Source organism: Nanorana parkeri, unplaced genomic scaffold, assembly GCF_000935625.1.
Source record: "Nanorana parkeri isolate BGI_ZX_2015 unplaced genomic scaffold, ASM93562v1 scaffold413, whole genome shotgun sequence".
NCBI classification, from domain to species: Eukaryota; Metazoa; Chordata; class Amphibia; order Anura; family Dicroglossidae; genus Nanorana; species Nanorana parkeri.
In genome coordinates, this window is record NW_017306681.1 from 34,626 (window position 1) to 47,970 (window position 13,345).

Sequence of the window (13,345 nt, forward strand, 5' to 3'; positions counted from 1 at the left end):
GTCACTGCGCTGATCAGGAAAACAGTGTGAGGAAGTTTGGTGCTAAGCCAAAAAAGTAAGGTAAATAATCAGCACAGCCATGCAGCACAGACTTTGATACTGCCTAAAAAAGGAACTGCCGGTGCGAAAAAAAGGGAGGTGTATAGAGGCACATTTTTTTTCCTCTTTCTTCCACAATGTCCTAAGGGGACACGTTTGCTGACTATCAGATTGTTTTCCCACAGGGTGTCAGGCTACAGATTCACAATTTTACAGCCCAGGATTAAGGCTACTGGTTATAATGCTAATTTCAGCACTTTTTACTGAATTTTCTGGGTTATTGCAACATTCATGGTTTTCCTTTCAGTAGGAGTTCTTACGCACGTGCTTTAAACTTTTCTGTTTACATCTTTGGATCAGAAATTGACAGGTGCTCTTAAACAACTTTTTCTCTTTTTTTTGTGCTTTTTTAAAATTCATTTTGCCTTTTTTTTACAAGCTCAAAAGTTGGATTTTTATCTATCGCAGCCTATGAGGGATTTGATCTATTTATTCTATTTTACTTTCCAAACTGGAGACAGAAAAGAAAAAGAGAATCGGAACAGAGATAACTTTGCATGGGATTATGAAGGATCTAGTCAGTGATTATCTGCTACCAATGGTACCTCTACAGGCTCAGTGCTTTCTTGTGAAGGGTGCAGTGATCAGGCTCTGCTGAAACTGACTTTGAACTTGCAAATCTCAAGTGCTGTTCGTGGCTGTGCTCTCCCCTGTTCATCCAAATGATCCTCTTGTTACTTCTCAGAGTCCTAGCGTGCACCCTGGACTTTCAGCTACATGGAGTGCAAGCTGAATCCAATCTAAGCAGCAAATTTCAGTTTGGAAGTGCCAAGGAGCTAAATGGTAAGGCAATATTTGTTTGTTTGGTTTTTCACGCCCATGATTTACAGCCTTGAAAGGTCATTCGCCTCTTCTCAAGGCACATTAGCTCTGGATAACTGATGTGGGATATGCAAATTAGCACATGTTTAGGGTTTAGAAGGTACCCACAATACATGGCATCGGGGCTAAGGAGCCGGAAAAATAAACCTCAGCTCTCCTTTTATTATATATTTATGTTTGTGCCTGTAGACCCAGATCCGTTTGTGGTTTTGAACCGGTGAATGACTCTTATTCCTTTCTGGGATGGAAACAAGCTAATCCCACATAGGAAATGAGAATTACTTTCAACTTTCAAGTGTACCTGAAATGTTTAGAAAACCCTTAAATGAAAGATCCCAGGGGCTGGAAGTTGGTGAGCCTGGAGAAAGGCTTCTTTCATACAGAAGGGCAGCTTCAGGGTGTGTAATTTGCTTAGCCTCTGAACTCCATAGGACTTACATTATTCAGATTTTTAAACACTTGTGTTGTTGATCCTAGGCGAAAAAGTCATTTCTGTTCAGTGGAATATTTTGCAAGAATAAAGTAAAGGCCGCTTACAAGGGGCTGTATAAAAAAAAAGTGAAATTGGTTGTCTGGATTGAACATTATAAAAAGTGTGCAAATAATTATCTGTCTTTCTCCAAAACTCGCGGTGCCTGCGGTAATACTTTGGCACTGAAACACTGGCCATGTGAATTTCCTTACGTTTATGTCAGCTGAAAATTGTAAATCAGGCTGACATAAAACATTGGTTTTATGAGCAGCAATGAATGGGCTTTTATGTCAGGCTGTTGTGTGTGTGTTTTAACTGTTATTTCAGGATCTGATGTCTACATGTACTACTTTATGTATTAGTTGAAGAGGGATGTGAAGAAAGGGTTAATAGGAAGCCAAGATAAAAAGCAGGACACATCCCTTTATCACATGTACTAGAGTTGTGTGTGAGAGCAGATATTGTTCTTGCATGCTGCTTGCTAATGTGTTGACATATGGCACCTGCAGACTGCCAGAGAGCATGATCAAAGCGAAGCCCAGAGATCAGTCTCTAATCAGACTCCACTGTGAAGGACTAAAGAAAACTGATCAAACGGCTGGGGGACCCTGCTATGTTGTGACGGCAATTGATCAAGATGACCTTTGTCTATCCTCTTCAGTGTTGAAAAATAATGTCTTTCTTGCTCTCTCTTAAAAGAAGCAAACAATACTGAACTAGCCCCTGACTTTGCAAGCATCTCTTGTTGAACTGCATGTCTCAGCCTATCGAAAGAATTATATGTTCCCATGGGCACTATAAAATGAACACAGTGCTGCTTTTTAAAAATATTTGTTCTTTTTGTGGGATTACTTTATATTTTTTTATTATGTCTAGACGAATGTAGAGCTTATGACAAAATACAGCATTCTGCACCGATTGTAAATCATCTTTGAATGCTTAAATGTGCTTGGTGCTATGTAAATGTGTGCATCACTATACAAGTAAGAGTCTAGCTAAAAATAAATAAGTAAAAATTATTGTAATTCTGTTCAGTCACTTTTTGATTGTCACTGTCTGCATAGCCATGAGGGTGGCACAACTATTCTCTACTGCAGCTTTGCTTCTCCACAGTGGTGAGGTCCTTTTGGTGTGATCGTCTCTTGTAAGCTACCTAAATACCTTCCCCTCCAGCCCTAAGTAACCTGATACATATTTTATTGGACAGGCTGTGCAGTAGAGTCGGATCAGCTAACAGTGTATTAATTACCACTCTCATCTTTTATGTGTTATCCAAGTGATTATTACATGGTAATATTAAGGCAATTTTAAACCAATTAACACACATCTATCTCCATCTGTACAACCTAGTTTTCATTATGCTTTACTAGTGCATAAACCTTACTTTGCTTGCTATGGACCATTTTCAAGATATAGTTTAATAGAGGTAATGAGGAAGGATCCCAAAAAATCTCATGGCCTTATTTTTGTATCCCATTATAAACTAGGAAATCACATTGCTCCTATAGTTCATAAAAATATATGTATATTGTGTAATTCTAGCACAATTTACAATGCCTGATAAATGCATTTGTCACTGGATGATGAGGAGTTAAGTGACTTGGCAAGTTACTGATGGGTGGGTGGCTAAAATAGGTTGCTTTCATTTAATAAGTAAAGAACAGTGTGTAAAATGGGGTACCCTATAGGAATCAATAACCAATTGTTTTGGCTTGTTCTGATGGAAATCAAAATCTCGTTGCTGCACTCAATTGCTCTACACTTAATAGAACTTTACAGCACGGGTGAGCATGCTTTGGAGAAATTGGAGGAATCTTGCTGAATAAGGGATACGTTTATCCATTCTGAAGGAAGATTTACCCTTAAACTGCACTTTGCCAATGTGAAATCCGGTATTAAGTAGTCTAGAATACCAACTGAAATCCCATTGAACAAATGCCCATCTACTATTATTTCCTCATAAGCTAGAAGAACATATTAATAACTATTCACAGTGCTTTGTAGAATATGCAGATCATAGCCCATTAAGTGTCTACATAAATAGTCTTTTGGGATCCTTACTGGGAAAAAAAAGTTGTAAAAGGTGGTCACTGTGTAATTCCTATTTAATCATTTAGGCTCATCATACTCAAATACACGTGCATTTGTAGTAGTCATGTGACTTCACACAAGTAGGAATCCAACAATTAGTAAGTTGACTGTCACCAACACAGCCAGCTCCTCAAAATAGACAGCTATGAAGGAATATGGGATGAATATTGTTAAGTGTTCTTAGATTTCTGTAAAATGTTTAAAGGCTGTGAATGTGAAGTGCATATTGTAAAATTACAGTTAAGAGTAAGGAAGGGCATAGTTATGACACAAAGACTACAATAGGCCTAAGAATCTTGGGCAGTGAAATATGCCCACCAATGTTATTGGGCCACAAGGGCACGACACAATTTTTTTCCAGAATAATCCAACTAGTTGCACAGTGAAAAGTTTTCTCAGTTTTCTCATACATGGCCCAGCAAAAACAATGGTCATATCTGTTGTATGTGATTTTACTGAATAACTTAAAGTAGAATGATGGCCTCCCATTAAAAAAATATATATGCTGCAGCACCTAATTATAAGTGCGCCTGCACTTACAGTTTAATCTAAGTCCCCTGCAAAACCCCACAAATACTTGTTGAGCCTGTGATTGAGTGGCAATGATGCTGCACTGCTCCTACATTCAAAGAAGAATTGTTGTTATCACTATTGATTCACAAGGCTGTACTTTGTCAATCCACTCCTGGCCACACATAGTCCCGTTCACTGCTTTCTTGATTGACATGACTGCCTTTGTTGCTGAAACCCTTGCACTGTGAGGTGCAGTGTCTGAGACGGCAGACACGTGAGGTGCAAAAGAAAAAGGATTTGGCTCGAGCAATGAAAGGTAAGAAAATTTGTGGTTTACTTTATGAGGCTCGTGCATCATCCACTAATTTATTTAGGTAAGGCAAGGGTTCCCAGTACTTAGAAGGGAGTAATGGGATCCAGTCAGTCTGATGAGTCAGCATTATTGCTTACATTTTTGCTATATAGTAGTGATTTTAATAGAATAGCTTTTTTTTTTAAAGAAACAAAAGTGAAAAAGAACTCTATATTTTAGTTCTTAGGCCTGTGCACCCACGATGGTGATTTTCAGCCAGAGTGAGATTCCATGATGAGGCAAGCAGAACTGAGAGCTGTGACAGCTCTTGCCAATAGGCAATCTAGAAAATGAAAGATCAATGGGTTATCTAGCATGGTGACATCTACCAATATTATGGTTTTCAGTGAACCGATCCTTTAAAATATAGAGACCCTTTAATTGGGATATTTACATTAAAACGACCTAGCAGAATCTACACATTTATTTATGCAGTTAAGTGTTTGTATGACTATGTTCTTCACTAGTCTAACCCTAGGGTTCATTTAACTAAACAGAATGTAATGATGTCCAATATAGGAAAGAAGGTGTTGTATTAAAAATGTGTGTGCAATATTTCCTTATTCTTATCACTATTCTTTTATTACCATATGATCGTGGTATGGTGTCCGATTTAGCAGTCCTCACACCTTATTACTGCTGAAATTCATCTTGCTGTTTTTAAATGTAGAACACTGCATGAGGGAAGAGTAACATGGGTGGACTTATGCTGTTTGCATGCCACTAGCATCCCTAGAAGGCGTTGACAAGTATAGGAAATTCCTAAACTCCTCAGTGCCATCTAGAGGTGCTAGTGCCATGAAAACAGCATCCACCAAGCTAAAAGGTGAGCAGAACGTTTATAAATGAAGCACCAAGTGTTGCTCCTGATGAGCCTTTTAGATACAGATAATGCCAATTGTACATTGTACATAGGGTTTTGATGAAAATCATAGGTAAACCTCAATTTACAGAAGATAAGCAATATTTTGGACATAAGTAAGCATCCTAGTACATTACATGTAACCCATGCTATTTTTGGATGCAATGGACTTCATACTTAATGTGTAAAATATGATATGATGATAAGAGATGAAACAATCCATAGCTTATAGCAATATACGTGAGATGGCAAATGTAACAAGAATTTTGCTTTTATGGCAGCCAAGCACGTTCCAGCTCACTCCACCCGTATATTTTAATGTGTTTGAAACAATATTTCTATGCTTAAAAGAAACAGCAACAATACTGTGATAAACAGAGAGCAACAGGTCTGGGTAGACACAATATTTATAGTTTGTTGTACTTGATTTCCGAAATTATGTCTAAGGCTGGAAAAAGCCACAGGTACACATATAGCTTAACGCATACTGTGAATATAGGAAGGTACTAAAATTTCAAAATTACTTTTATAAAACATACCTGATCAGCAATCATTTATTTTTTCCCATGACAAATTTAACTGATCCTTCAACCCTAGAATTTTTTGCAGCAGTTCCTGGTAGGTGTGCAGTCCAGAGAAGGATAAGACCTTGTCTTGCCTCTTTTCCATGGTTGGGGATCTATGGGCATTCTAAGGGTACCAGGCTGTATTTACCAGAATGGCACCTGTGGCCCAGTGTCATGCGCTGACAGGTACGCTTGAAGGGAAGCAGTGAGGAGGGAACCCACTGGCAGGTAGCAGCCTGAGAGATCTGAAAGCGAGGTACCAAGGGATAATCCAAAGGAGTAGTCGAGCAAGATCCGAGGTCGAGGCGGGAAGCAAAGGGTCAGAGACGGTGGCCGGTCCAAGGTCGGTACAAGGGAAGTCAGCAAAAAATAAGTATTGATCAGCTCATACTCAGCCATGTTATAGCAAGATCGTTATTCCTCATTTTCAAAGTCTTCATACTGACTGGAAGAGTACCAAGTGACTGGCGTAAAGCTATGGTGGTAGCAATATTCAAAAAAAAATTCAAAATGCCAACTGGAGAACTACAGACCAGTCAGCCTAACAGCAATAGTATGCAAACTGTTTGAGGGAATGATAAGGACTATTTAGTGGATTTTGTTTGTGCCAATGGTATAATAAACAAATTAATTACAATGGAGTCTTTAAATTGTCAAATAGGGATTCTGGTGGCATGAATTGAAAATTATTTTTATTTTTTTTTACTTTCTCTTGTTTCTATTTTATGTCAGATAAACAGTCCAGATGCAAAGTGTCTCATAGGAGGTGAAATTAATTAATGGGTGTACTGTGTGATAGGCTGTGTATACGTCTGACCCCTACATGCTGTACATTACATACACCTGACCCCTGCTGCACTCTATATGCAACACACTCCTGACCCTGCACTCAAAAGGTTACACACGCCATCAGCAGGTACGGTGTGTGGTGAGAGAAAGGGGATGGCGGGCATGGTGTGTGATGAGTGAAGGGAAATTACTTGTATGCTGGGTGGTGAGAGGAGGGACAGACAGGCACTGTGTATGGTGAGAGAAGGGGTACAATGGGAATCTAATTAAGCTCTCGGGGTCAGAGGGGCATCACATAAAAATTATGTGGACTCTGAGGATGAAGAAGACACATCTTTCTGTGCTCTGATGGTGAAGGAGACACCCCTTAGGGGATTAGGGGACACAGGTGCCTGCGTCTGAGCGTGAATGAAGCACACGTGTCTCACCTGGGCTCTCGGGGTGAATGAGGCCCCACTGCAATTGGCTGGAAGTGAGGGATATATCACAGTTCTTCTTATCTGGAATATGCTGCTCAGCATAAAATTAGAGCCATTCCAACTACAGTGTAAGCAAACATCTATCAGGTTTTGCATAGCTGACCGCGAGTGTTACTTACCATGAACAGTCTGAGAAAAAGCCTGGCCTTTCAATATACTTGATAGCTCTATTCATTCTACTGTTTACAAACTGTGGCTTTTATTTAAAGCTGGTAGACAAATATGTAATGTCTGCCTTGGCAAAAACAGAACCTTTTTGAAGATGTTTGCTGAACTGATTCACCACAGGCAGGTTTATATTTTGACTGGCATCATGGATGTTTTATAACACAATGTATTATGTTTCAGTCTTACTCTCTGTAACATAAATTGTTTTACAAGGGCTCTTTGTTGTGAATGGCTTAATAAAGGTAAACATAGACTGTTAGCTGATTGTTGCCCAGTGCATCTGATTTCAGCAATGATTTTGATGTATAGTCAAAGACCACAGTAGACGCCTTGAGCTGTCAAAAAATCAGCAAATGCGGGCTACATGTAGTGTCTCATGCCTATATATTGAAAAGTGTATCACACTTGCAAGACGTCACACCTCTCTGTCATATGCCAAGATTAATGCCGCAGTCTCTTTTATCTTCGGCAACCATTAATTTATAGCAGAATATAATCCCGTAAACTCTGCTGCCTAATGAATATCTGTGATCAGTGGTTGACAAGCTGCTGATCGCATCCATGAATAAGAAGTGTGAAAAACCCCTACAGCCCAGCTGCCAACTGTATGCCCTTCTGGCTCCCTTGCTCTCTTCTACCCACTCACTCAGGAGGGTTGTGTGCACTCCTGCAGTGACGCTTTACCACCAGCTCTCTTCCTGCTGTTCCCCCCAGCGCCATTACCATAGATGAGACTGAGGTCCTGGCTTCATATCAGTCTCATTAGCGGCTTTTCTGTTTTCAGGATGGCAAACAGGGAAGTTGATAAGCATGTCGCTAATGTTTAAAAACCAACTTCACTTTGTGAATAAACACGGAATAAAAGAGAACTGAGCATAAACTGAAAGGAGGTGCACAAACATGAGAGGCATATTTACAATCTCCGTTTGGGAATAAACACAGAAGAGCTCAGTACTGTAGTAAGGGTCAGACAGGAGAAAAAGGAGCTTGAGGACTCTGTATCCTCGATCTCTTCCTCCACCCTTATAGGGGAACCTCAGGGGCTTGTCATAAAAAGGAGATAAATTAAAAAAACACTCACAAATTACACCCCACACACACATAACGTGCAGTTTTGCAATTTTCAGTGCTTCTCAAACAGTTACAATTTTAAAGGAGAACTATGGGGTCAGGGCTTTTCCCTATAGTTCTCCTTAGGGTAACGGGAGGACACAAACTAGCGTCCTCCTGTCACCCTAAGCTCATCGGATCCCGCCATCGATGTCGAGATCCGCCCAGCTGTATGAGTGACAGCTAGCTCTGCCTATATAGAGGCAGAGCCAGCTGTACCCGCCCCCTCCCCCGTCCGTTCCGCCAGTCAGCGCTGGTGGATCGGAGCGGGGAGGGGGGAATCCAGCCCCTCCCCTGTCACAGCAGAGAGCCGTGACAGGATCGAGAAGTAAGCGAACACCGGTATGTGTTCGCTCACTTCCCGATCTACTGAGCTGACCTGTGACAGTCTCATTGTCACAGGTCGGCTAGAACTATGAGGTGAGTGAAAAGCACTCAACCTCATAGTTCTCCTTTAAATTAATACATACAATTTTATGCTTTAGATTTGTAAGTTATATTGTGTTTGAATGCACCAGTGGTCTGCCCACCTATGTTTAAAAAAAGAAAAAGGGATACAAGGGCCTGGTAGCAAAAGGGTTAAAGTAAAACTCCACTTTTGTTATATAACTTTATTTAACATACATAACTGCTTACAAAACTATTTTGTAATGTAATATGAGTAGAAATTATCTTTAACGGGTATCTTTAACGGGTACTATGATTTTCTAATCTATGACTTACTGGTCTGCACAAAACTGGAAGTCAAATATCAGGCATCCCTGCAATAGGACTTCTTTTGCTCAGAACATTTCTAGGACCAAACAAATTTTTTTTCATTTTGTGTTACTGAGATTGCTCATGTGCAGCTCCTCCCACTGCCCAGTGAAATTATGAAGGGACAAAGCAAGCGCAACAAAACTGGAATTTCAGTATAAAGTGTATCTTTCTGAAATAGAAAGTTATTTTCTTTTTACTCTGTATCATTAACTAAGACAACCTTATTGCAGAAAGCATTTAATTTCTTGCTTATAGCTTGAATACAATTCTCTACTGTTGTGTTCTGGGTACCAAATTTTAAGAAGAAAAGACCTGGGACATGTAGTCCAGGCACCTGGTTCTTCAAAACACTTTGACAAATGGACCATATTTAATCAAAGTCACCTCTTACCCATTTTGGATCAAAATTCTTTCTCTTGCCAATCGGGGACAGTTGGGAAACATTCTTAGGGGAATTTATCAAAACTGGAGCAGACAAAATCTGGAGCATCTGTGCATGACAATCAATCAGCTTCTCTCTTCCGTTTGTTCAGTTAAGATTTTAAAATGAAAGAGAGAAGCTAATTGGTTGCCATGCACAGCTGCTCCAGATTTTGTCTGCTCCAGTTTTGATAAATTCCCCTCACTTTGTTTTCATAGACACATGAACATTGCAGTGAGGCTTGTTGACAGTTGAGTTTGCTACATATTACAAAATGTCAGTTCCTGACAGATATCTCTCTCTTCCTTTCTGGAACAGTCATTCAATGCTTGTATGAATACACATGAATGAAGCGTAATTTGGTGCAACTGCTGTTATACAAGGATAATGTGGCCTGAGGTGTTTTGTACAATCTTGTAAATATGCCCTTCCCTATTCACATCCACACCCTTGATTTGATTTTCTCCCCCATTCTCAAAATGTTTTATTTCTGTATAAGCAGAGGGTTTTTCTTCTCTTACCTGATTGCTGTGTTGATTTTTAAATGTAGTTCCTATTCTAGAGACCTCACCATGTAGAAACACAAATGGGTCACCTGCACCCCTTGTCCCATAAATTGCTCCTCGTCTGTCAATATCCTTTCAGCTGAAATTTGGTATTGAGGCCCTTCTTCTGACCTGTGCGTTGCATTGCATTATGACATACACATTGATGTGCGTTATGATAAGACAGCTCATTCATTACCAATAGGCTTCCAATGTTCCACTGGTTAGCCATTGCTGATGTTTACAGTGACCTGGGCACCTCCAGCCATTTGAACCTTTCCTGCTCTTAACATCTGCTTTGTAAGTACCCAAGGTTTTGCCTGGCATTCTTAATGAACCAACCAGTGCAACTTGTCAGATCCCAAACACAATGGGAGCAGTCCCAATGTACTGGGACCCTCTGGCTAACAATCCACTAGCTTTTCTGGGGAAGCCCGACTGAAGTTTGACTAACACTGCTGTTGAGGATGTGCCAGTGTTTAAAGTGACATTAAAGTCACAAATCCCTCCCCCCTCCATGCTGCTTTAAGGACTTACCTTAAAGGACGCCTCTGATCCAATCATCTTCTTTCTTCCACTTAGATTTAGTAGACTTTAATTCTACTTTAAAGATCCCATAAATAATCATTTGTAAATTCTTTCAAAACCTTTTTTTTTTTCTGGCAGACCCAGCATTGCAACCTTCCAGGGCTGTGACATGAGTCTGTCAAATATTAGGGAATGGAATAAACTCATAAAAATACTCATAAAATACTCCTAAGTCTCCTAAATCTGCAGACAAGTCTTTAGCATGAAGGGATGCTCTAATTTTCTTTAAGTGCATGGACGTCTGTTAGCTGTTGTGGACATCTGGAGACAACATATCAGGTGCCTGGGTAAGGGAAGTGGTTTCCAAGGGCTACAAAATAGAATTTGACTCTCAGCCTCCTTCCTGCTTCATGTCTTCCAACCTACCTGCAACGCGAAAATGTTAGCAGAACTTCATTCAGATCTTGCGGATTAGGGGGTTATTGCTCCAGCCCCATGTAGCAGAAAGGTTTCGAGGATTTAAAGGAGCTTAGTGCTTATGAATCCAGCTCTGCAGTTGGCAAAATCCTTACTGCTGATCTCTTAGAGGATCCTAACAGATGCCAGCCTGACAGGCTGGGGAGGAGTCCTAGACACCTTGTTGCTGCAAGGGACTCGAATGCTGGAGGAATCCCATCTCCCAATTAACGTTCTGGCCAGTTTGACTGACCCTACAATGCTGGACATCCTGACTGGGTCATTTGATCATGATCCAGTTGGACAACACTACAGCAGTGGCATGCACCAACCATTAGGGAGGAATCAAAAGTCTTGCTGTGGCAAAGGGAGGTAGAAATAATTCTGTCCTGGACAGAATTTCGCATCCTGCCTTGTCTGCTGTTTTGTGGCACTAGTGACTAGGGGATCAGTACAACCTGATGTATGCTATTCTGCTCATAAAACCACTTCTTTATCTGCTCCACAGGATCGAGATTGAGGGTTTTCCAGTGATCCTCATAGCTCCAGACTGGCTCAGGCAGATGTGGCATTCTGACCTGATAGACTCCTGGCAGACACTCCATAGGCCATTTCAGATCATAAGGATCTATTATCCCAAGGACAGTTTTAATAGCATCAAAACTCAGGTTTTGAGGGATAGAGGCCCTCTCTGAATCGGTGATTCCTAGAATGCTAAAAGCTAGGAGGTCTACCATCACACTTGGATGACCCTTGGAAATCTTCATTTCTGTGGTGCTTATCTTAAACTTTTACAATTAGTTATTGGCCAGCAATTGGTCCATCAAGGGGAAAATATTGGTGCTTGCAATGTTGTTGCAGTGAAATTTAGCCTACCATTCTTTAATGTAGACTATATTACAGAGTATTTCTCATGTGGTTCCACTGGCTCTCTGTGGGATTTCACAATGTCTGAACTGACAATCCCTTTCTAGTCTTGCATAGAGACATGGCAGTGTTGAACCCCAGAGCCTCTTACTTCCTAGGGTGGTTTCAGCTTTTCACCTAAACCAGGACATTGTTCTTTTATCCCTCTTTGAAACTCCAGTACATCACAAGGAAATATGCCTTCATTGTCTAGATGTAATTATTTTTATACAAGACTACATAGCAGCCACTTCCTACATTTAAAAAAAATGGATTATCTCTTTGTCTTTCTAGATGGTCCCCACAAAGGTGAAACAGCTTCTCACTTCACCTCTTCTAAGGCATTTCATTATTCAAGCCTATAGTCTTAAGGATCAGGTGCTCCCCTTTCCTGTCAAGGCACACTCTACTAGATCTGTGAGTGTTCTGTGAACTTTTTGGCATCAGGCAACTGTTTCCCAGACTTGTAAGGCTGACACCTGGTATTCTATTCTCAAAGGTCTGTCAGGTGGATGTTCAGGGCTCATATGATGCCAGTTTTAGGTGTAAGGTCCTTTAGACAGTTCTTGGAGCTACAGGCAGTCCCCAGTAGCTGTCCTGCTATGTTTTTGTTAGCCTGTTAGCCCTTTGTTTACTGTGTTGCCTAGCCCTCAGTTGGACTGCTTTTACATGTCCAAAATGTCTCTAAATCCAGTGTCCCTCAACAACGGAGAAAAAAAACAGGATTTCTAAACTCACCATAAAATCCTTTTCTTGGAGTTGAATGAGGGACACAGATCCCGCCCCTTTGTGTTTTATAGTATTTGTCTCTGCACTGCTTTGTTACAAAACTAAGGCATGTTTGAATATGGGGAAATTATACCAAGCTGGTCACTCTTTTTTTGGTTTTCCAGTGTACAGATCCTCTTGTTTGTGTCAGTATAAAGCTGGCCATACACCTTACAACCATTGCACGACTTTCGTTGTGCGAGGGTTGTAAGGTAATTAAAATCTTGTACGATCTGCCCATCTTGGACAGGCAGATCGTACTTGCAATCATCGCAAGCCCTCCCCGCTGAGGGGAGGGCTTGCAATGATTCCAATGCTGAGTGGGCAGTGTGCGCTTGCGCACAGCAGCCCGTTCGGCATTTGTCTTCCGAGCACGCCACTAACCCGCTGAAAATCTTACGATTTTCCACAGGTTTTCAAGCGTGCTCGGAAGACAAAAGATGTGCGACCGCACAGTAGAAATGGTTGCACGCCTTCCATACACCTGTCCGATTATCGTACGATAATCGGCAGGTGTATGGGCACCTTAAGCCAAATGTCTCTAAATCCTGTATCCCTCAATGAGCTCAGAGAAAAGGACTTTTATGGTGAGTACAAAAATTATATTAAAATGAATAGATTCCAAAATTGTTGGTCAAT

General features: G+C 40.7%; 1 protein-coding gene across 1 annotated transcript in view; it reads left to right on the forward strand.

The window, feature by feature from the left end:
- Positions 1–533: 533 nt before the first annotated feature.
- PDGFC (platelet derived growth factor C) overlaps positions 534–13,345 on the forward strand; it is a 217,193-nt gene continuing 204,381 nt past the window's right edge. Inside the window, exon 1 of the mRNA XM_018559711.1 lies at positions 534–882. Coding sequence (XP_018415213.1) covers positions 762–882 — 121 coding nt within the window. The 5' untranslated portion in view covers positions 534–761. The remainder of the gene's footprint in view (positions 883–13,345) is intronic.